Consider the following 23,226-nt stretch of genomic DNA (forward strand, 5'->3'; position numbering starts at 1 on the left):
GGCTTTCAAATGCGGATTTCGTCGACCAATTGGGTTTGGTGCTGGCTGTGATTACACGTTAGCCTTGTATCGGAGATGATCAAAGAGATCTATGTTACGCATTAGCGAGGGATCTTCCATTCTGTCTTTCTTGAAGGTGTTGAGGTGATATGGTGTTTGAAGTAATTTTGCAGCTTACCCCGCAGTGTCTCCCCACATCCCGTGGGGGGACACAGGGTCTGGATGAGGAAAATGTCAACAAAGGGGAAGATTCTGACTAGTATTTGAGATGTAGTAGTTCTTGACACGGGTGTAGTCATCCAGATCATTAGCACGAGGAGAGTCCGAGTTTATGGATAGTAAGCACTATTCAAGCTTCGAAGCAGTCAAGAAAGAGAGGTGAGGATCTCCCAGGGTCGTCCGCCGTCATCAAGTCGAGCGGAAGCGGGGTTCCCATCCATCGTGTCTTGCGTTCTTCTGCTTCTTCCTTTCTCCCCCCACTTCATTTCCAACTTCTCTCTTCTACAACAGACTCCCTTCCACAGTGCTGGGCTCAGGCTTCATGGTCCAGCAAGATCTCATCTTCGTTAATGCGCTTCACTGACCAACCAAAATACAGAGAACCGCGTTGTGCAGATCTTCTTCGCCCAACAGTCCATGACCACTGGCTGCAAGATGCCGGAGTATCCCCGATCCCACCGGTAGTCGATAGTTCCTAATCAACCAACATTATGAAGCGCTCTTCACATGATGCCAATATCGATGAGGTTCCACCCCAACATAGCCGACGGCCCTCCCTTATTCCCGATGGCCGAACATCTGCCCCCAAGATCTCCAAAGCTCGCGCTTGTGAGTTCCCTGGTTTGCGAGGTGGTGGCTAAGCCCCGCCTATAGATCTTCGCTCTCGGAGCTCTTCTCGGCGACATACTAACCTCAAATACCATACCAGGTGCCGAATGTAAGCGACATAAGATACGTTGCGAATTCAAAGCAGGGGAAGCGAGCTGCACGAAATGCACCCGTAGCGGCATCAAATGCATGGTCAATGACTTTTCCCAGAAATTCGTCGACGATGATGTGATGTGAGCCTTTCTGTTCGCAGTATAGCCCGAGTGATATAAGGCAGTTCCACTAACAGATCGACCCATCCAGGTGGAAGTCGCAAGCGGCAACCACGATCCGACAGCTGCAGGCGGCTGTCTCGCATCTGCTCCGTGAGGGAGGGCTTCCCGGACTCTCATCCTTCTCGGGCGGTGACAACCAGAGTGGTACCAGCCCTGCTGATTCTCACTCTGACCTGCAGCCCTCATTTGCTGGATCGCCCGCAGCCAAGCAGTCGGCCGAGCCCGGTGTCGTGATGGACGTTACACGAGAGCCATCCCAGGAACCTGACCTTCAAGATCGCGAACTAGTACCAGCACCCATGCGGAGTCTGTACGAAGTCACGAAACTGCGCAACCTGCGCAACAACCCTATCGAACAGCCTCGGGTTACACTTCTTGAGGAGGACTTCATTTCTCGCGGACTGATTTCCATCCACGAGGCCGAGGAGCTCTTTGCGTACTTCAGTAGGACCATGAATCAGCTGCTGTGGGGTGGGATTATCCTTGTGCATCGCGATCTCACTTCCGTCCGGCGGGCTTCCACCCTGCTCTGCGCCGCTGTCCTTACGGTTGCAGCACTGCATATTCCCAACCGGACCGAGACGCTGAACCGGTGTTACAGCGAGTATGTGTCGCTGGTGTCGAGTATGTCGCTGACACGGTCTCACACTTTGGATGACATCCGCGCTCTCTGTATTGGTGCCTTTTGGCTGTCAGAGTTGAGTTGGAAGCTGTCCGGTCACGCGGTGCGCATCGCAACCGAACTAGGTCTGCATCAAAGCTACCACAAGATGCTGCGTGGTCACAACGACCAATACGAGCGTGCCCAGCTCTGGTACCTCATGTATGTGTGCGATCATCACTTCAGTATCGCCTACGGCCGTCCACCCGTAATTCATGAAGACGCCGCTATCCGGAACTATGAGACATTTCTACAATCGCCGTTGGTGGTGCCAGGAGATATTCGACTTATGGCACAGGTGGCGCTTTTCATGATCCTGACAGAAGCTTACAGGACTTTTGGCAGTGATGGCGAGCAACCATTTACAGAGAAGGATTTTGGTCAGTTACGCGTGTTCAATGTGGCTATTGACCAATGGCGGCTCCTGTGGCAGCCCCGATCTGGTAAGTACTACTACTTGTTCATAGCCAGATGAATTCTGCTAACGTGTTTGCCGGCACTAGGTGACAGCCCCTATGTCCGGACATATCCGTCCAAGGGAGTGGTCCTTCACTACCACTTTGCCAAATTCCAGCTGAATTCGCTGTCCTTGCGGGCCTTATCTCCAATCAACACTCCAGTATTTTCGATGGACCGCAAAGAGTCCGCGAACACGGCGATCGCTTCTGCCATGGCATGCCTCAATATGGTTCTAGAGGAACCCGACATCCGAGATGCGATAGTCGGGGTCCCTATATTCACGCACACGATGGTCACATTCTCCGCCGTATTCCTCCTGAAGGTCGCTATCAACTGGAACTCAGCCTACCTCAGTCTCGATGGCCGCCAAGTCCGTCGGCTAGTGGAGCGGGTAATCGAGCTTCTCAATTGTGTCTCCGCGGGCGAGAGACATCTGACCAGGCATATCGCCCGTGGACTTGGCAAGATGCTGGAGCGGTTTGATACGTGGGACTCGTGGCATGCGAGCAGCACGTCTGTGGCCGACCCTGCGGCCACCGATGCACACGGCGGCGATGTACCGGGCGGCGCGAATGCCATGGCCCAGGGGTTTCCGCCGCCGGATCTGATTTATGACATGGTTGGCACGTACGGGTTTGGACTGGATGAGAACTTTTTGGATCCTAGCATGGCGAGTTTCGAATTTCTGGCGCAGTAGGCGAGCTGTACATAGGCCTTAGGCTTCTCATGGTGAGAGTCATCCAGCTGTAAGAGGTTCTCTCAGTAGACCCAAAGGGATACCAAGGCGCCCTGAGGTAGAATATTTTAGCCCGTCCTGCATGCGTAGCTCAGATCCTGCGTTGGCCTTGGGAGACCGCTGCTAATGCTCCAGAGACGACACCCCTGTTTACCCTGTTTGTGCATAAAGAATTCCTGAGGCAACGGACCCCCGAGGAAAACAAACACCGAATCTCTCCAGAAAGTATTTCCTTCAACTTAACATCCAAACTCATCTCATAATTCGTTTGAAGAACACAGAATGTGAGGGACTACGAACCGAGATCTCACACCAAATACTCCTACTCAACGATGCACTTTATCACTGCTAGTTGCATCGAGACGGTCCCACACAGATATCATCAAACCATCCATCAACCATCCCATCTTTGGCTTGTACTGTACAATGTTCTCAATACTACGGACGGTACACCCAAGTGCCATCGCCCCTCGCACGGTTGAACACCACCGCCTGATTGGCTTCACCAGTGCCACCATTCGCTGCCAGTAAATCAATCGCTGGGATTACGATAGACTAGATCCCTGAAGCTCCTCCACATTGGTTCCAGCACGAGGCACGGATGGGCCCCGCCGGGACGCGGAATCGTAACAATATCCAGTGCTTTCCGTATGTGAGTATAGCAAGGGTGCTGTAAGGTCCCCTGATCTAGTTGCTTATAGATGTGAAACTCTTCCTCATTAGTTTCGCCATACTGACCGTGTAAGAACAAGCAAAAGCTAATGGTTTTTAAAGGGCTGGGAAAGTGACGAGGGCAATGAGTCTCAAATGTGATGATTGACAAAGGTGATAAAGGCAAGATAGATACTACTAGGTAAGTATACGACTCGGTAATTTGCGAATTATAATCGTCCTTGTACCACATTAGATTGCGCTTTACCCTTTGCAGCCGATTAGTTGTAATTAAGCACAGCGAAAGACCCATAATTCCTACATACTAATCAGATATTCAGTTCGGGGAGTTTACTCCGTACTATGGCTTCCCGCTAGGGTTGGGAAGTCTGTGCTGTGCGCCCTGTTCAGCAGTCCGCATGGCGTTAGATTGGCCTTGGCAAGTGGACAGTATGGTAAGAAGATACTTGGTAGGTAACTTCTGTACTCTGTACTGTACTAGTTAACTAGTTTATGAGTGTAACGAGGCTGACATCATGAGTCTTTGTCCACGTCCAGGGGCGCTTCCGCCCACTCACCCCGAAGTTTCCGTACCTGTTGAAAGTTCAAAACCGCCCCTGGATGGCGCTGCATGCCCCAGAGTGTCTGTGCGCCTCCGCGTTGCTCGGTACCGTCACCCCACTTACCATACACCCGCCACCCGCTTTCTTCTGCTTCTAGCCTTTCCCTCTCTGCTTATTTGTGATTCATTGGATTCTTCGAGAACCTCAATGTTTTCCTGTCAGTTCTCGCTCATGAGAAAATATCAAATCTGTCTCAGACACAAGCATCTACTTGTATCAGGAGTTGTGACCACCTTATGGCAAGCGGAGATGCAATTGAGCGTAACCGCCCCAGATCCGATGAGAATGATAATCGTCATGTCATCACTGCGGAGTACCTTTGGGGCTACGCGCACGGCCTCGGCACGGTTAATCCAACGCCCCATGCAAGAGGAACACTGAGTCTCTGAGCAGTGCAGGAGCAGCGCAGCGCGCGCAGTAGGAGCAGCAGAAGTAGTTCAGCAGCTTGGGGGCTGACAAAAGTAACAGGCTGACTGAATGCCCCGTCCGGGTCAATCTCCCCCTTCCCTTGGATTATGGCGATGTCCGATGTCTGTCTGCGTAGGCCGTAGGTTCCCTTCCTTACCGGCCGTGCTCCCCCCCTCTCTCTCCCTCACTCTGTGCTTCTCTTCCCTCTTATACTTCCCTCACACCCCCAGCTTCCCTACTCTTCCTCCCTCCCCTCTTTCTCTCTCTCTCTCTCTCTCTCTCTCACACCTCCCTACCTGACACACACACACACACGCACACACACCCTCTTTCCCTCTCTCTTCCACTTACACTCTCTGGAATTGAAATTCCATTGCCTTCCACTCTCATATCCAGCCAGCCATCCAAACCCTCCGGAAATTCCCTATTGCGCAATTGACTTATCCTTACCTCCCCTCTTCATCTATCCGCTCAACACCATGTCCACCCGCAAGAGAAAGCAAGAAGCCGAAGAAGAGGAGGAGCTCCAATCGCTCCCTGAAGACAGCGAAGAAGAAGAGGAGTGAGTTTCTCTCTGCAGTTTAGATGGTTTCTCAGTTTGCACTCCGGTTGATTTTCTTTCCTTTCCTGTTTTTTTGCTTTCTGGTGCAGCGCGCGCATATGCATGTCTCCCTTCTCAACTCTTTTCTTCCGTACTTGATTCAACATTCATCGCATCAACATTCATCGCAACAAGTTGCAACATCTTTACGGGTCAATTACTAACAAGGCTGGATGTGAGAAGATACGAAGACTCTGAGGTAGACCAGAGCGATCTCGGTAGTGGGGGCGAGGAGGAAGAAGAAGAAGGAGAGGAAGAGGAGGAACCCGAGGAGGAGGCTGAAGAGCCACAAGAGGAAGAAGGTATGTTTATCTGTCTACTTATGATAGATTTATCACTTGTTGAGTCGCGTTATTTATCGACTTTGCGCTAATCTCTCCCCGTCACCAGCCCCTGCGCCTAAGAAACGAAAGACCGCGCCCGCGCCTGCAGATGCGGATGAGGGCGAAGCTGCGCAGAACGGCGAGGAAGACGATGCCGCAAACGGAGCTGGCGAGGAGGAGGAGGAGGTGGATGATAATGAGCTCGACGAGGAGGAGCTCGCTGACGATGATCTGGAAGACGAAGAGGTGGAGGACAATGACGACGATGACGCTGCCGCTGCTGCTGAGACGGCCAAGACGAGTGGACCCGCCAAGGCGGCGGCAAAGGCCAAGGGAGGTGTTGTTCCCAAGGAACCGGACGTAGATGTTGAGGGCGATGATGAGTGAATTTTTTTTTTCGGTTTGTTGCCTTTCGGATCTACACTATGAATGCCCAGGGCTATCGAGGGATTTGTGTCCGCTCGAGGATTTTTGTTGGCAGGTTGGGTTAGGTCTTTAGGGGAATATCTCGCGGTAATTTATCAGATGAGCTTTCGGTATTGAACTAATCGCGCAACGCGATGTAAGTTTTGTCTTTTTATCTAATCTCGAGTTATGGTTCGTTATGATGTCCTAGTCTGAGTCAATCAGGGGTTCGCCTGCTAAGCTGCAAGTTACGAATTAAATTATTGCGATGGCCAAGTAGGTTATGTTTGTTGTGACGATCGTAGTAAACAGACTGTGAAATTCTTACTGGTCGTGGGATTATCGCAATGCATCGCGGATAAGCCTTCATAGCGAGAGAAGACTCCAGCAAAGGTCGGCTTTACCTTTGAAGAAGCCCTCGATGGCTGCCAGGGACACTATTTCTAGAACTTCCGCGACAACGAATCACTTCTTATTCGGTGCGACGTAAGGTTGAATTCACCCCTCAGCCAGGTACTCCACAGTATCCAGCATACCTCAAGTCTTTCAAGTAACAGCATTGCCTACAGTCTCAGCTTTTCACAGAAGTGAGTATTGTCCTCAGCTTAGGTGAGGAATGAATAGATAATACTCTGAAAAATATGACTGATTCTTCTTCGAGATGAGTGCCATACCGTATGAAAACAAGATTAGTGCATAACACGACATCTCCAGACTACCTCAATACTGATACTTTTCATCGATCATACACCAGTTGCGCGTGTTGCTCGCTCATGTGATTTGGTTGGAAGACGGAAGGAGAGTCATAGTCCGGTGCTTCACTACGGCAGAGTAGTTTGATTTTGCCTTCGGTTGCATCTTTGCTGCTTACTCCGACGCCGACCTCCCCCCCCCCCCCAACCACACCACCTTTCCCTCAGGTTGGTTCTTTGTCCCCGCGAATAATCACCCGTGCGCAAAACCCCCCCTGCAAACCCCTTGCGTTGGTCTACCTCCCCACAGCAAATCCCATAATTAATTAACCATCGCTCCCACTGCTCCGGAATGTCGCGCACAGTTGACAGTACTGATGCGTGAGATCCAGAACGGGTTGCGGCAGGTTCGTGGCCTGCACGATGCTCCGGACCTTGACGGCGCCTTCATCCTCGATAAGTTTGCGGATGAGGAAGAGGAGTTCCGGGGAAAACTTTGTTGTTAGATGGTCCATGTAAGTAAGGATTTTTGCAGAGACACAATTTTGCGACAAGGGGAACGTACCTCGGAATACCACCGATACTGCCACGCGATCAGACGGATCAGCGAACCCAACATCCCCCGGGTATCGTTCTTCTTCTCGTACAGCTTCAAGACTCCGCGCATCGCCTTAGGCGCGAACCGGATGGCCAGGCAGTGCTGGTAGGCCTCGATCGCTTCGTCAAAGTGGTGCAGCCGCTCGGCGAGTTCGCCCAGGATCTCCCACTCCGTCGCGGATTTCTTGTACTCAATGGCCTGTTGGCGGTACTGCGCCATCTCGGTGCGCCAGATCGTGTAGATGCGGAGGTCCTCGTAGAGGACCATGAAGAGGTTGTCAAGCCAGCGCTCGCAGAGGCGTTTGTTGCGGAACTGCGTGTAGGCGGAGTGGCTCGGGTCCGGCTGGAAGGGTGGATGGCGTGTTGAGTTATTACTCGAAGAAGAAGAAGAAGGACAAGAAAAAGAAGGGGAGGAATTGGGGGGAAATGGGGGAACTTACGTCTTCGTTTCCAGACTTGATGACTTCGGATGCCATTGATTGCTCGGGCTTTTCGATCGAACTCTCAGGCTCTTCGTCATTGAGGCCGTTGGGGGAGTCTCCCTCTTCCCTCTCGGCCCCGTCAGTGTTCGCTGTGTTGCCGTGGGTGTTGTCATCATCATCCTGCCCGTCGCCCCCGTTGAATTCCGCCGAAGTGCGGGTATTGGAGCGCGTGTGCTTGGAGGTAGAGTGCTGGCGCTCAACGCGATATTCCTCCTCCATAACGAACACTTCGCTGCGGATTTTGAGCAGCTGGTCCCAGCCAATAGCTGCCGCGACCTTGGTCAGAAGGTTGTAGGCTTTCAGGAAGGTCCCTTGGTAGCCGGCCGCGTGGAGACGGCGCAAAGAGGGATGAACGTAGTCGGCGGGATCGCCTTGTCGCGGTTGCCCTTCGTCGATCTCCTCTAGCATGCTCTCAGCGAGAATAGGCAGCATGATGCGCGTCGGTTGAGGCATGCGTGGGGTGTCTTTATCTTGGTATGTAAACATGGGGCACGAGTTCAGAGTCAAGAGCGCCAGATCCCACTGCTCCAGTCCGACATATACTTCAGCCAGCCGGGCCCAGGTGCTGAATTCACTAGGCGCAGCTGTGACCGCCCGCTTCGCGCACTCCAAGGCCATCTCCCCCTCACCTTTGCTCTGGCAGAACGCCGCTTGGCAGTCAAGGAGGGCGTAGTCCATCGGTACATCCTGCAGCGCGTCAAACATTAACCGAACCGCTTGCACCTCCTCATCAGCCATTATCATAACCTTGGCTAACAGTGAAGATACTTCGACGTCTCGTGTGCGGAGCTTTTCAAAGAGGTTGATTCCCGAAGTGTAGCGGCCCGTGGTCTGGATATACTTCAGAAGACCCGAGGTGAGATGATTGCTGACCGTGTTGGGTACTTGCGTCTCCGGGTCGGAACTCAGCTGTCGGCCTAAGCGACGTTGTCAGCTCTGTTCGGCGCAGAGCGCCAGCGGAGGCATACCTAGGAAGAACAGTCTCTCCGCTGCATCCAGAAATTTGTGCTCCATCTCAGTATTCGTCACGGGATTGAACCGCCGCACCCCCACAATCTTGCGAATGGCATCGCCGCTGCCATCATCCGCATAGGTGTATGCTCTCAGAATCGCGCAGAGGAAGGTTTCCAGCCACAAGGCCTCCGTCGCAACGCGCTTGTCGCCCCGCTCGTCGATGCAGTAACTTTCCAAACTTCCGGGTATCTTCACTTCCACGCGCATATCGAGATGGGAGAAAGCATTGTAGCAGCTGTGTATGTATTAGTACACCTGATCGGGGGGTGAACGCTTCAGACGGTAGTCGAACCAGTAGATTCCCGAAACGACTTTGTGTGTCTTGTCCAGCGGGGAGAATGTGAGAGTGTTGACATAGGCGGCCAAGCTAGCGGAGGATGAAGCGTCGACACCCGTGACATGGTGGTAGACTCCGGTCTAGGGATTGCGTCGCCGTGGGGTCAGCACTAGGTATTCGTGCGCAATCCGACCCGAACAGTGCCGTGAACGTACCTGACGATGGGAACTGGTCTTGGGCTGTTTGACCAAATAAACCAAGTCGGGCGGACCTAATTCTCGAAGATTCTGAAGGGATTCCGTGCGTGCATCGACAGCGGCGTAGATGTCCTCCTCCTCATAGATCCTGGACCCATTCAGGGGGTTGTCAGTAAGAGGTCACCACCGGTGGGCCCAATTGACCATTAGATAGCGAGGCCGCAAGAACACGTAAACGGAGGGGGAGGGGGAAGGAGGAATGAATGCCTTACTCGGGCACTGCGGGCGCAACCATGGCGCAAGCACTTATCTGGAGGGGACAAGCAAGATGAGGAAGATATCGGGTCCTGGAAGCGATACGACCTTTGTCCAGAATCAAACGAGAGACCAGAGAGATAGCGAGGCGCAGCGGGAGAACAAGCGGTGCTCCGAGTCGTCGTCACGGATCATCAATAGGGAAGGATGCCTGAATGCCTGAATGCCTGAATCTCAAGGCCTCAAGCAGCTACTCGTCCAGATACCGCTTTTCCTTTTCTGGATGGCGTGTCACTCGCTCCTCGCCCGCGGGCGACGCTCTAGACCCGCGACCCGCCCAGTGCAACCACCTTCTCCCTTCATCTTCATATCTACAACAGGGTTCTTAATACTCTGGACACCCTCTCCCGGCTCTGATCGTGCCGTCTGTGGTCTAAAGTCAAGTATTGCAATGCGGTCGGTCAGACTCAAGGCCTCTACCGCGATCCGGGAGCTTTGTGCACCCTGAAAATCACATCGACATCATGTCGACCTGGGCGGCGCTCAATATTGAGCCGGATGAGCTGATCGAGGAAGAGGTTGATGATACGAAGGAAATTCAGATCGAAGAAGCACTCAAACTCTACCAGAATGCTTTAAAGCTTCACTCCCAAGGGCCGCAGTTCTACGCCCAGGCCGCAGAAGCATATGATGCCCTGCTGGATTCGGAGATATTCAAGTATCCCGAATCCATCTCCGACTACAAGCGCGCTAACGTACAGGACTCCGATCTATCGGTCGATCTTGCTGGAGGAGCTGGTGCTGCAGAGGCACTTGCCGAGTTTGACATCAATGACTCCACTTCGAGCACTTTGATGCAGACGATTTACCTGGCTTACAAGAACCATGGTCAGTTCTTGTTGGACACGTTACGTGCAGCCCTGGAGGGGCTGGCAACCGACGTGCAAGGTGCGGAGGAGCTACCCGCCCAAATCACCCAACAGGCCAGCACGGCCCTAGCATCGTTCGCGGAGGCGCTGGAGCGCGATGATTCCGATCTCAACCTCTGGAGGCAGAGCGCAAGACTCTGTAGCACGCTACAGAGCTACCGCCTCACGCGGTACTGCTTGGAAAGCGTCCTGGCTGATGACGAGAACCGTCTGGAGGTCCGCACCGAACAGCTAGGCTTGGAGGAGACGTTTGCTGAAGAGCGTCTGCGCGAAACTCTGTTGTCCGTGCACGACCGACTATCTGTCTCACAGGTCCCTCTTAAGAAGCCGAAAAAGTCTCTTCTGAGATTCCTCAGGAAACAAGCCGATCCCTTCCCTTACCTTCCGGCACTGCCACAGCAACTCCAGGATATGCAACCATCGCGGTCACCTCTTCCTCTGCAGAGCTCGCCTCATGAGGTCAGGCCTGTCGGCCCTACGTGGACAGCGCTAGGAAAAGCTATCCTCCAGTCACTCATTGACGACGAATCCGGTGTTTCTGAGATCAGACCTGGATCGTCGGTGCATATCTCGCTTCCAGCGCTCAGCCCCGAGTCGAAGAGTACCAGAGAAGTTGCAACTCCCGTGTACCACCCGCCAGCACACAAGGTGACCTCTGAGGGGCAACCGCCTGTTCCTGCACCTACTGAACCTGAGCAGGCTACGGATGAGCCGCTCCGCGTGAAATCAGAAGGCCCTGACGACCATTCCTCGATTGATCAACGTGCGGAAAAGCAGCTTATGGAATCACTAGAGACACAATCGGTGGAGCCTCCCAATCAGGCCAATCAGCCAGAAAGCGTTAACATGGATGACGCTAGTGCAAGACCTCCGCCTGCCGGTCGCAAGCGATCTTCTGCATTCTTCCAGCCTGACGATGTCGAGAATCTGAGGGCGAAGAGCAGGAGAACACGGCTTCGAGAGTCAACCGCGCATGCTGACAGTTCTTCGCAGGCAGTGGATCCGGCTGCGGAATTCGCCAAATTCTACGAAGATCGCCTCGAAGGATATGTGCACGCTGATGACTCGATACAGTCTGCTGTAGGCGCTTTATTGGCCAAGCTCGGGGTCGAAGACCTCAGTGACATTGATGAGCTCAGAAAAGCAGTGCGGTCGATTGGTGACCGGAAAAATTCGGTTGATTCCTCAACTGAAGATTCCCACGACGGTCAACATCTGGTCCGAGACCTGCTAGACACAATCCGAAACTGGGATGAAGTAAGATCCCAAGTCACCTACCAACCCGACAGTCTGTCTACGCTTCAAGATATCCGAGGACTAGGAAACTCCGGGCTGGCTATATTCTTGGACCATTCGAGGACGTCGGCTAGGAAGCTAGGGATAAAACAGGCTCTTGCCGATGATGAGAAACTCTACAGGCTCACTAGGACGATCAATGATGATTTCGTGCATATTCGCGATGCTGCCCTTGCCTGGCTCAAAGCTCTCCTGATGCCAAAATTCGCATTGCATGCGACGGATCATAATGTGCCACAAAACTGGCCGGCTATGGAGTCCGCATACACATCCTTACAGTGGCCAGACTCGCTGAAAGAGACTGTGGTGCAACTCATACTGAACCAGGATGAGTTCATTTACAGAAACATGTGCGAGCAGGTCGAAAGCCTAGAGTATGAGATTCTCACCCGCCAAGCTGACTCTACCTTTTCTTACACCGCTGCTCATTTCTCTGTCCTTGAAATGATTCAAACACTCTTTGAACTTCACCTTGACATATATGCGTCAATTAATAATCCTAATAGTGAGGTGGACGGAAGAACGAGGCTTCAGCAGCGCGATCGCCTGGGAAGGTGGAGCCTTCTCGCACGCACTGCTCTGACACACTTCTTTGACCACAGCTCCTCAAACACTAGCTGCCAGCAAATCTATGCTCTTCGCCACATCTGGGCTTCGACTTTTCACTCCAACATGGCTAGCGACGTGCAAAGGGAGCATGTATTGCTCTGCCTTCAAGACCTGAAATACCTTTTCAACGGTCTGGAAAATCCAGTAATTGGCCTTGTGAACAATGCCATCATGCCTGATCTATCTTCTGAAGCCGTCGATCAAGAGATTTCTAAGCTTAAGTCGATGGACTTTTTCATGAAGATATTCAATCCCAACTCTGAGGATCCAGTGGATCTCATTGAGACCATTGAACCTATTCTCGAGCCTGCTTCTGTCCAGTTTGAAGGGGTTGACGAGGAGAACGAGCCAACTCATGAACCCACCGCTCAAATTACTGAGATGGGCTCATTCCTGGATCGCGGCGACGCCACGCTGAGACTCTTCCTTTGGCGAAGACTGCAAGACGCCTATAAGAAGATCGACTACCCACCCAAAGTTATTTCCTGCTACTTGCGCAGTATTGAAATCATAATGAAAGAGCTTCAAATCTCATCGCAAACCGACGAACCTAGTGAGCACCGTCAAATCACCCTGCTCCGGTGGCTGAAATCACTCGACAGCATTTTGAACAAGACCGTAACAGCTGTGCTACTCGACACTGACAAAGCATATGAGTGTTTTGACACGGATCATCTGATAGCTTCGGTAGCTGCAGTGGCCTCTCTGACCCGACTCCTTTATGGATTCTCTATGTACGAGGATCTACTTCGCGTCGGTGTGGTCACAGGCCCAGAAGTTCGCGGGGCACTGTCGAAGTCTCTTGAAAGCTTCAAGGATAGATTGCGCGAGATGCAGGTCCGCTGCTGGATCTTGCAATATACACTGGTAAAAGAAGCCATGATCCAAGAAAAAGAGGAGTTCGGCTCCCCTACGGAAGATCAAGTGAACTACTTGCGAGCAGTACATCAATGCTTGGGCATCCGCTATATGTGCAAATTGTCTCAGAAGCAATTCCTGAAACTCATGAGGTCGGAGCTCTTTGCTATAGGGATTAATGACGACACTGAGTGGGACATATGCCAGCTCCTCTACGATATTAATGGCATCAAGTGTTCGCCGCTGTATGGCGAGTTAGATGATCACAAATGCCCAACGGAAAAGCTGGATCGTACCACGGCTATCACCATGGTCAACTTGGTTATGAAGCAGGCTCAGCGATTGAGCATCAAAGATCTGTCTAAATCGGAGCTGAAATCCACTATTGAGAAGATGCAGCAGGCTATTGGTACTACGAAGTCGTCGCCTCCGCTGTCGTACAATAAGCGCATCACAAATGCATACCTAAAGTCGCCGATCAATCCTTTGGCTCTGTTCAGATCAATGCAAGGAGTAGCGAGTTTATCCTTGATCCCAGTGCTCACTGAAAGTGCTATCATCGCTCGGAATGGCTGGTACTTCCTCTTGGGATATGCGGCTTTGACAAGGTTCCGCTCACAGAAGCGCTTGAATCCGATCCCAACAAATGACCTTGACGATGCCGTGATGTGCTTCAGACAGGACATCGAGCATGGAACGGCTCGATGGGAGACTTGGTACCGGCTGGCGCAGACATATGACTCCAAGTTGGAGGAAGATATCACTTGGTCTGCTGACAGGATCAACAATAACCGAGCAGAGCTGGTGACATGGCAACGGTATGCTATTCATTGCTATGCAATGGCCATTTCGACGGCCATGAGTAATTCGGAGCCCACCCCTGAGACTCGCGAGATGCTAGCGGACCTGTTTACAGACTTCGGGATTCGCCTATACTCATCTTCGAGGGAGCCACTCTCTATGGGAGCATTTAGCCTAGCAGATTTCACGCGGCACTTCAGCAACGAGGAGAGTCAGAGCATGTATGAAGGCCGACCATTCAAGGAGATGAAACTATACTCCGTGTGGAATCTAGCCAGCTACCTTCTCAAGCGGGCTTTGATAGATAAGCCCAAGAATTGGATGTATGTGACAACGCTCGATTATGTTTGCAAAAGACTGACCACATACAGGACGCATTACATGCTAAGCAAATGTCTCTGGAAGATGTATAGCTGTGATGACTCCGTCAGGGGGCCTTTCAAACAGCTCGATATCGACACTTTGCTAGATTCTTTGCTTGACGCGATTGATGCTCTCCCGCAACGTAGGGATTCGCGCTCGGAACCGATATTTGAACCTCACTACAAGCTGGTGACGGTGGTGCACAAGTTGGTTCGACGAGGAGCTTTAGAGGTATAGACAACCCTTGGCCAACACGCGCTTGTCAGACGCTTACATCTCCATCTAGCCCGCCGATGCCTGCAAAACTCTTTTCGCTACGCCCTGGGCTCGCAAGGTGAAACCACCCGAAGACAGGGCTTCATGGAAGCCCTACATTTTGGAAGTGCTTCACAATCTAAAGAATGCGGATAAATCCAACTGGCACCATCGTATGGCATACAGAGTATGTGACGCTGGTACCAATTCTGAGACCTTGTAATATAGCTAATCTCTTCCCAGGCTGCCCGAATCATCTACGAAGACGATCAAGAATCCATTGATGCTGCCTCTATGGCCAAAAATGAGCTCACGCAGCAGATCTTTACCAAGACCATGACGATCCAGGTCTGGCGGCCAGAAAATGAGCGTCCCGGGCGACACTTTGTCTATACCACGCGCTATGCCTACTTTTTCGTCGCTTTGCTAGATCAGCTCGATGACCGCGCCAACTTGGACCAACTCCTCCGCCGTGTACGCAAAAAGCAAGGCGACTTTGTCAACCACGCCAAACTGTGGGAAGATATGTGTCTTACCTACGCGGGCGTGATCCGGCGTGCGGCACACATTAGCGAAGGCCACGAGGAGAGTGTGTTCAAGCCTATCGGCTGGGAGGAGTTCGTTGCCAACACGGCGCGCCTAGAGGGCCTGACAGACCTTGCTCCAGGGAGCGACTCCCTCCTCGAACTCATTCGCGACGCGATAGAACTCAAAAAACTCAACAACAACCTCATGAAGGTCGCGCTTCTGGAGGACCTGATCGCCGACGTTTACTCGCGCCTTTACCAGATCAACATGCCGCAGGTCCTCGAACAGGCCAACGAAGAGAACAAAGAGAAGCTGAAGGTGGACAGCCTCCCCGGCGCCGGTGGCACGATCAACAGCGACGGCGCCGCCGACAACACCCCGACGCCGCCCACCTCGGCGCCGGCCTCGGAAGCCCCCGCCCCGCGCGGCCGCACCAAGGGCATCGCAAGGCGCGACATCCAAAAGCGCTCCGAAGCCATCGTTCATCGGAAAGTCCCACCCCGGCTGCCACCCACCAGCAACGCCGCTGCCGCTGCCACCGCCGCCGCCACCGCCAACGCTACCTCTTCCACCTCTGCGGCTCCCACCGCAACAGGAGCCAGCGGCAGCAGAAAGACCCCTACGGGTGCGGACCCCACCTCCACTGCGCTCGACACCCCCTCGCATCTCTCCGACTCAACCGCTACAGCCACCGGGCCAGATGCCAAGATTCATAGAACCGGCACCACCAACAGCAGCAGACTACTTCTGGCCGAGGAATTTGCCCCCGGTCAGCAGAGCGATATTCCCGCTAGTTTGCATGATAGTGCCGACGACGAGAGCGAGCTCAGCGAGATGGACGATGAGAAGCTGTCGAAGTTGACGACGGAGCGCAAGCTTTTGTTTCCGAACTTGCGCGAGGCGTCGATGGACCCGGAGTCGGAGTTGGAGGGTCTGGCGAGCGGTGCAGACGGCGAGGACGTCGAGTTGGGCGATGCGGATGGCGAGGAGGATGAAGAGGAAGAGGAGGGTGAACGAGAAGGCGAAGAGGGCGATACGATGGTCGAGGATGCGGAAGATGAGGGCGCTGATGGTGAAGGCGAGGGGGAGGGCGAAGGGGAGGAGGTCGAAGAAGGCGACGACGGGGATGTAGACATGGAAGGTGATGAGGAGGAAGAAGTGGAAGAGGAAGAGGAAGTCGCAGAGGAAGAAGAGGTGGACGAGGAAGAGGAAGGAGAAGAAGAAGAAGAAGAAGAAGAAGAGGTTGGTGGGGAAGACGATGACGAAGGCGCCGATGTCGAAGGCGACGAAGACGAGGAAGAAGAACCCCTAGAGGGGAATGAGACCGTTGATGAAGCTGAAGCTGAGCCTTCTCAGCTCGAGGTTGCGGGCACGGACGACGACGATGAGGATGAGAACATGACTGAGCAGGAACCCTAGTCTTCATCCCTGCTTCTTATCTTCTTTCCGGGTCTTTTGTTTCTCTATTCCACATCGCATTAGCTTCGATTCCCAATTTGTGTCATTATCTCTAAGCACAGGCTCACCAGAATGCCTGTCTATTTAAGGAGAAACAAGCAATGGCCAGCATTACAGAGGCGTCAGCCACTTGAGTCACACGGAATTCTCAACGTATCGTATTGTTGTACTTGTTGATACTAGCGATATTATTATTCACATAATCTTCTGGTCAAAGTCCCAGTAAACGCCAACATCTCAGACGGATATCATAAACCCACAAGCCGGGAAAAACGACCTAACTCGTACACAAATAAACAAAAGAGCAAACCTCACCAAGGCACCGAAAAGCAGGCAATCAAATCAGACCATGAGAGTATACATACAAGGGGGGGATTACAATCTTCTCAAATTGGAACAAATGAAAAGCAAGGCTTAGTAAATATCCTCCTCAGGTGCCAGATCCCATTTTCGGGTAGCCATCTTCCGATGTTTCTTGCCCGGGGACGAGGGAGGCTGTGCAGCTGGAGAGAACATACTTTCCGCCAGCTTCAGCTGGTCCATGCGCTTGAGGGCATTCTCAATGTCGCTTTCGCGACCCAGGATATTGAAATTCTGGGAGGGTTCGAGCGCTGTGGTAGTGGGGGGCTTGGCTCTGGTTTTCTTGGTGGGCGAGCGGCAGGTGAGCTCCCGTTCCAGCGCGGCGATCTTCTTGCGCAGCTGGTCGTTTTCAAATTCGAGTTCTTCCATGCGCTCGTTTGTAGCGATGCTGGGATCTTCATAGACTGGAAGAGAATCAGTATCGACAGTCTTCCAAGGGAAGTGAAGAGGAAGGAACTCACTTTGGAAGCCACGGGAAAACAGCTCAAGCTTCTTATCCAAATGTTCCTCATTATGCCCCGTCTGGATAGAGTTAGAGTCACGAATCTGAGTACAACACAAGGAAAAACTCACCTGCTCATCCCAAGCGTTCTGCCATCGGCGTCTCTCTTCTTCCATCCTCTCGTCCATCTCGTTCCAACATTCTTCACGCACCTCTTGTTCGATGGTGAGGCACATTTCTTCGCTTGCCTTGAGTCGCATGGTCAAGTCTGTCCTCATAATCTCCTCTTCCGCGAGCCTCACCGAGAGGTTCTCATTTTCGGCTCTAAGTCGCTCAATCTCAGCAGCTGCCTTCTCCAATTCTTCGGCAGCGACAGCGTCCGTCGAATCGCGTCCCCCAGTAGACCCATGACGTGAGCCTAAGGTGCTGGATAAGATGGATTCCGTGGCCGAAGGAGCTCGGGGCACGGCAACCTCGCGGGCCAAAGCCGAGTAGCGCAGGATCTGCGAAGTCGCATTGTAGTCTCCCCAAGGGTTGGCTGTCACAATCATGATGGCTTTCTGCGGGTGGCGGAATTGGCCAAACGCCTGGCTGGGCGACGGAAAAGAGTTGGAGAAGAGTAGCTCCGTGAGCTTGCACTGTCTGAATGGGACCATCGTAGCCTATTTATGTCAGCAAGTTCATGGGGAAAACAACCATGTTTCTGTGTGTAGCATACCTTGTTGCCTTCCTGCATATCGCTTTGCATCTGTAGACATTGCCCGAGATACATCAAGCTTTCGTTAATCTTTCCAGCCTCTGCAAGAGTCGACCCCGCCGTCTTCGCGGTTCTTGCGCGCTCAGATCCTGGTTCTTGCTTAGCATATCTTTAGCTGTCAAAATGAAAGCGCCACATACCCGCTAGATCTGCCACTGTGAGTGTGTTGCCCATCCATGTCTCCTCGCCGGTCCTTTTGTTGCGCATTCTTCTCTTGACCTCAAGACAGAAAAACCCGTGACTCCGAGAACTGACGCTGTTCGCTCCTGTGCCTGCGACCTTGCGCTCAGTAAGTCCAATCTCTAGAATCGACAAAGCTTCTTCGTAAGTGCTGCATGCAATCTTGCGCAGTCCTGCAACGACCTTACGATCAGGCGATGCCTCCGTCGATTTGAAGAACAGCGGCCTGCGGCGGTCTTTCACCCCTCCTCCCGGGCGGGTCATTGTGCTTCCCTGACCAGGGACGATGGCCGGTGAAAGAAGGTCAAAGATGCGGTCATTATACACTTCGTACATTGATACGAGAACAACGTATTCCGAGTGCGGGTTCAGTTCCACCGTGAGATGACTCACATCGGGCGAGCGGGGAAGGGCAATAGCCCGTACGGGCATTTGACGACGGGGGAAAATGAGCGCTGGCATGGGATCCTTTGATGCGAGAGAGGGAGAGTTAGCACAACATGTCTTGTAGCGGTTCCAGCGGCCTGTTGGGGTTGTCAAATGGGATCCTGGTTGCTTCCGATCCGGTGTCTTGCTCAGGTCCCGGATATAGAGGGGATTTGGCAAACCAGTAGTGGGGAGACCTCCAAGGGGGAGCTTCGAGTTTGTACGCAGGCCATACGCAGCGGGCGATTGGCAGCTTGTAGGGACCCACGCTCGAAAGCTTGGAGTAGGTTGCAGAATAGGCTGGGGGAAAGGGCTCCGTACCACCATGGGAGTCTGGGCTCTTCCGGCACTCATCGGAGTCTGGGTTCTGGGACTCCTTGCACGATCGAGCGGCTCGCCATACACAGCCTCGAGGAACGTTTGCGCGCTGAAGATCTGGGCTTCGGAGGCATCGGCTGCAGCGACGGAGGATAAGAGGAGCGGGCTGATAAAGTTGTCGAGGGGTCTGATTGTCGACGCGAGGGAGCGGAAGATCACATCCAGGCTCATCTGGGTGATACCTCGCTGTGTCTTGGAGCCGAGAATGGTATGACTCTGCGGAGCGCACCATTAGCATCGCAGCCTACCCCGAGGAATGGACGACCAAACCTTTCCACTACCTGTGACGCCTAATGTTGCGACGAGGCCATCGCGTCCTTCTGCCAAGACGCCCTTTATCAGACTCTCTAGTCCGGTACCCTCGAAGACGCCCAGCTGCGAAGCGGACTCGTCAAACACTTTTGTGAAGCCGAATTTCTCAACGGCACGCTTCCTGGAGTCAGTGGGGGGATGCAGAGTGATATTTGTGGGCGAATGCTCATGAAGATGCTCTGTGGGATAATTCTCATCTGGAGATTCGATGGTCAAGCAACGCTCAGCCTGTTCTTCTTCATGCTGTGACATAGGAGGTCGCAGGCGAAGGTACACCTGGAACAGGGAGGCGGGGGCTGGTTTTGTCGAAGTCATATTCGCTGGTGGTGGTTCGTATACGCCTGCTCACACCAAAAGTACAAAGTACAAAAGTACCAAGCTCGAGACATCAAAGTTGAAGCTTGTCAGGAAGATGACGATTTGGCCAAAGTCACGTTATGGAAGTGTTGACGGCCTTGTCCCGATCGGGATGGATTGGTCGTCCCGACAACGCCTGCCGCATTGGGAAAAATCCGGGGTTGAGCCATCGTCCTTCCTCTGACTGGCTCAATGCTACAAAATGAGTACTGGACCTTAGTTATGTGTTGACTAGACGCTATCACTCGTAGACTCTTCACTTGGTAAGAAGTATGGTGAGTATCCGATCATTTGGATCAAAGCTCATAATGAGACTTTCATTTGTCTGCTGTTACAGCTATATCGTGGATTAGGAGGCATGGACTGGCAGAATTTTTAAGGGGATGATGATGAGTATAAGTATTGATGGGGACTCCTAAGTCCATCGGACAATACAAGGCTTGTTTGATCGATGATTGCTATTTGTTACTGTTCCGGTTTCCACACACGCCTTGTCGCTCTTTCACCTCGGACAGCTATGAATCTGTGGAAATAGGTAATTATCAATTGTAGACTGGGCCTACATGAGACATACATACTATGCATAGCTCCCTATAGCAACGGGTGCGTGCTCGGTAAGCAAGCAGTGAGTGTTCTTAACTACTAACTGTATTCTTGAGCGCTCAAAGCGGCGGCACCTGCGTTAATTTAGGCAAGTGGACAGGAATTCCACTGCAGCAAGACACAACAATCAACTATACACTATTATATAACATTTTCGTATTCTTGGTCCCTCGCAATAAGTTTGACGATGTACGCCTTTATTATTGCTGCACAGGCCTGTGAGCCTGCCATGACAGACCCCCTGCAAGGCTGAAATTCCTGTAGCCAATCCCCAGTGGCATAGCCTCGCTCGTATTCGCTTGTTGTCCGGGAGCTGCCAAGCCAAAGTCTCGAGATGTGTCTGGCACTCAGGGTCTATCAGGGTCCATCCATCATCAGCAGACACAAAGAGCTGGAATCAATCTTGTTAACACCCTCCCAGATGAAGTCATGAGAAAGGCTTTGTGCATGCCCTGTCGACACCGTCGGTGTGCACGATGGAGGGAGGCTGATCGCCGGGCTCATCGAGGATCCTCTTCTTGACAATCGGGCAACAACTTGTATCACTTACAACTCAGCCTCCAAGCTGGTCATTTAAAGTTGAATGTCTAAGTCAGAGGCACTTTCTAGCGCCTCTCATAGGGCCAGGGGGCTGGTTACCGAATGAGGGTTGCTCGTTTTCGCTAATCGCGCGCTACCGGACCTGGCCTAGTAATATATCTTCTGAACTCCTGGAGGAGACAACTTGCGGTGCTTCGCAGGATATCTGGCATACTCTTCGTGTTTTTGATACTATCTGAACCACAATCAACTAACATCTATCTGTCTACTTTCCCTACTTCATAGATCGCGATGTTTGAAAGAAGATCGCCGTACCGTATGTACTACTATGCCTGGGGTCAGATGTGGGTGCGTGGGTGTGGGATCTGTCCGTACTAATGCCGAGCAGAGGAGGGCAGTCTGTGGTATTATGCTCCCAACAAAGGCGCTCCCATTACGTTCGCCATCTGGTTTACCATCTCTGGGATCTGGCACATCTGCCAATGCATGTATGCTGGATTGATCTGTACTTTCTCCTCAGACGCCGCGACTGACAACCGCAGCAAGTATAAATCCTGGAAGGTGACTGGGCTTTTGCCCTGGTCGGCACTGCTCTTCACTGGCGGGTTTGTGCTACGTGCTGTTGCCGCCTGGGGCCACTGGGACAGCCTGCCTATCTTTATCGTGAGCACCGTACTTCTGCTTGCTGGCCCGTGAGTGACTTCTCGCTGGGGGAATGACGTTCCATGACTGACAGATCTCGAGGCCGGTCTATGAAGCAGCGAATTACCTCATCCTCGGGCGAATCCTCTACTACATCCCGTACCACTCTCCGATCCATCCCGGACGAGTCTTCACCACATTCCTTAACATGAGCATGATGATCGAGGTGCTTACCGGTAACGGCGGTGCCTTGGTAGCCAACGTCGAGAACCCTCCGCGCAAGCAAGACATTGGCAAGGGACTGCTCAAAGCGTCGCTGATCTTGCAACTCGTGCTGATGGCCGCGTTTGTGACGCTGGCTTCTAAGTTCCACTACAACTGTTATCGCGGAGGGGTCTTGAACCGCAAGGTGAAGCACGCTCTGTGTACCCTGTACATCAGCTGCGGGCTAATCACTGTGCGGACGATCTATCGGACGGTGGAGTACTTCACGGCGGCCAGCCTGAATGTGTCCAACATCCAGGACATCAGCCCTGTCCTCAAGGACGAGTGGTTCTTCTGGGTGTTCGAGGCGGCTGTGATGTATATCAATACGACGATGCTGAATATCTGCCATCCCATGCAGTGGCTGCCCCGGTCCAACAAGATCTATCTGGCGAGAGACGGGGTCACGGAGCTGGAAGGGCCGGGCTATAAGGACACTCGCCCTTTTCTGCTTACTCTTGTCGACCCATTTGATGTGGTTGGTCTGTGCAAGAAGCGAGGCAGACAGGAGAGGTTCTGGGAGGCCTAGGCAGGGGAGAGTGTCAAGAACACCCATGCCAAAGGGATTGCTGCTGTTTAATGGGTGATTGACTTGAGCGAATAAACATTCCGGTGTTTCTAGTTGTTCTCATCTTCGACATACTCGAATATTAGGTGACCTAGGAGGCCAGGTGATCCAGAGTAAAGAGAATAGGTTGTTTGAGTAGTGGTGAAGTGAAGTCCAGTAGCAAAAGCAGTGGTTGGCTGACGTTTTCCACTGCGGCGGATCTTCCGCCCCGCCTGCCCCGCCCCGCCATCTCAGGAAAGGAGCTTCCAGCTCCAGCTGCAGCTCCCATCGAGTCATCGATTCAGTCCAGTTCAACCCAGCCCAACCCACTGTCTCCCTTCACTTTATCCCGCCAGTATCGTGCTGCGTTTTGGATTTGTGTGTGACTCGGCACTGCTCCCCTGCTCTCTTCGTCAACGGCTGTCCCTTTGACCACTTCTACCCCGCTTCCCATCCATTCTCGTCTGCATCATCACCCCTCACCACCACAGCCACAAACACAAAACACAAACACCGATAGCCATCATGGGCAGCCAAAAGCGGATAGCCAAGGTGCATACTCCCCTCTGCGTCACTCCTCAGACCACATAACTAACAACAGTCCCCCTTAACCAGGAGCTGGCCGAACTCACCGAGTCCGCGCCCGAGGGCATCACCGTCAAGCTCGCCGACGAATCCAACCTCTACATCTGGAATGTTTACATGGATGGACCCGAGAACTCGCCTTACCAGGTACGCACCCTACCTCTTCTTCCAACCTTCACCCAACTCCACCAAGTCCCCTCAAACCCCAATTTATAAAGAAAAAAGGCGGTTGAACATGACCCGTAATGATGA

The 23,226-nt window shown here is 52.7% G+C and overlaps 5 protein-coding genes across 5 annotated transcripts; 3 read left to right on the plus strand and 2 right to left on the minus strand.

The window, feature by feature from the left end:
* The first annotated feature begins 491 nt into the window (after positions 1–491).
* BP01DRAFT_391713 (putative C6 transcription factor) lies at positions 492–2,965 on the plus strand. Its single transcript, XM_025578099.1, has 4 exons — positions 492–828; positions 929–1,061; positions 1,132–2,207; positions 2,268–2,965. Exons 1-4 carry the CDS (start codon positions 711–713, stop codon positions 2,918–2,920), a joined length of 1,980 nt encoding a protein of 659 aa, XP_025431538.1. The 5' UTR covers positions 492–710; the 3' UTR covers positions 2,921–2,965.
* A 3,920-nt stretch (positions 2,966–6,885) lies between these two features.
* Positions 6,886–9,632, minus strand: BP01DRAFT_356615 (chaps-domain-containing protein). The gene is made up of 7 exons (XM_025574999.1): positions 9,502–9,632; positions 9,248–9,377; positions 9,048–9,172; positions 8,710–8,990; positions 7,700–8,658; positions 7,228–7,602; positions 6,886–7,156 (listed from the first exon to the last, which is right to left on the minus strand). The coding sequence occupies exons 1-7, from the start codon at positions 9,522–9,524 to the stop codon at positions 6,989–6,991; spliced, it is 2,061 nt and encodes a 686-aa protein (XP_025431539.1). The 5' UTR covers positions 9,525–9,632; the 3' UTR covers positions 6,886–6,988.
* A 229-nt stretch (positions 9,633–9,861) lies between these two features.
* Positions 9,862–16,716, plus strand: hir3 (putative transcriptional corepressor of histone genes (Hir3)). The gene is made up of 4 exons (XM_025578100.1): positions 9,862–14,300; positions 14,349–14,571; positions 14,627–14,782; positions 14,839–16,716. The coding sequence occupies exons 1-4, from the start codon at positions 10,009–10,011 to the stop codon at positions 16,540–16,542; spliced, it is 6,375 nt and encodes a 2,124-aa protein (XP_025431540.1). The 5' UTR covers positions 9,862–10,008; the 3' UTR covers positions 16,543–16,716.
* Positions 16,717–16,763: 47 nt separating this feature from the next.
* On the minus strand, positions 16,764–19,821 carry BP01DRAFT_340293 (kinesin family protein). Its single transcript, XM_025573394.1, has 7 exons — positions 19,395–19,821; positions 19,068–19,340; positions 18,281–18,788; positions 18,102–18,229; positions 17,515–18,045; positions 17,403–17,463; positions 16,764–17,345 (listed from the first exon to the last, which is right to left on the minus strand). Exons 1-7 carry the CDS (start codon positions 19,749–19,751, stop codon positions 16,996–16,998), a joined length of 2,208 nt encoding a protein of 735 aa, XP_025431541.1. The 5' UTR covers positions 19,752–19,821; the 3' UTR covers positions 16,764–16,995.
* A 966-nt stretch (positions 19,822–20,787) lies between these two features.
* BP01DRAFT_415802 (putative RTA1 domain protein) lies at positions 20,788–22,455 on the plus strand. Its single transcript, XM_025579163.1, has 4 exons — positions 20,788–21,252; positions 21,325–21,424; positions 21,479–21,628; positions 21,681–22,455. Exons 1-4 carry the CDS (start codon positions 21,228–21,230, stop codon positions 22,369–22,371), a joined length of 966 nt encoding a protein of 321 aa, XP_025431542.1. The 5' UTR covers positions 20,788–21,227; the 3' UTR covers positions 22,372–22,455.
* The last annotated feature ends 771 nt before the right edge of the window (positions 22,456–23,226 follow it).

This window comes from Aspergillus saccharolyticus (assembly GCF_003184585.1).
Source record: "Aspergillus saccharolyticus JOP 1030-1 unplaced genomic scaffold BP01scaffold_14, whole genome shotgun sequence".
Lineage (NCBI taxonomy): Eukaryota > Fungi > Ascomycota > Eurotiomycetes > Eurotiales > Aspergillaceae > Aspergillus > Aspergillus saccharolyticus.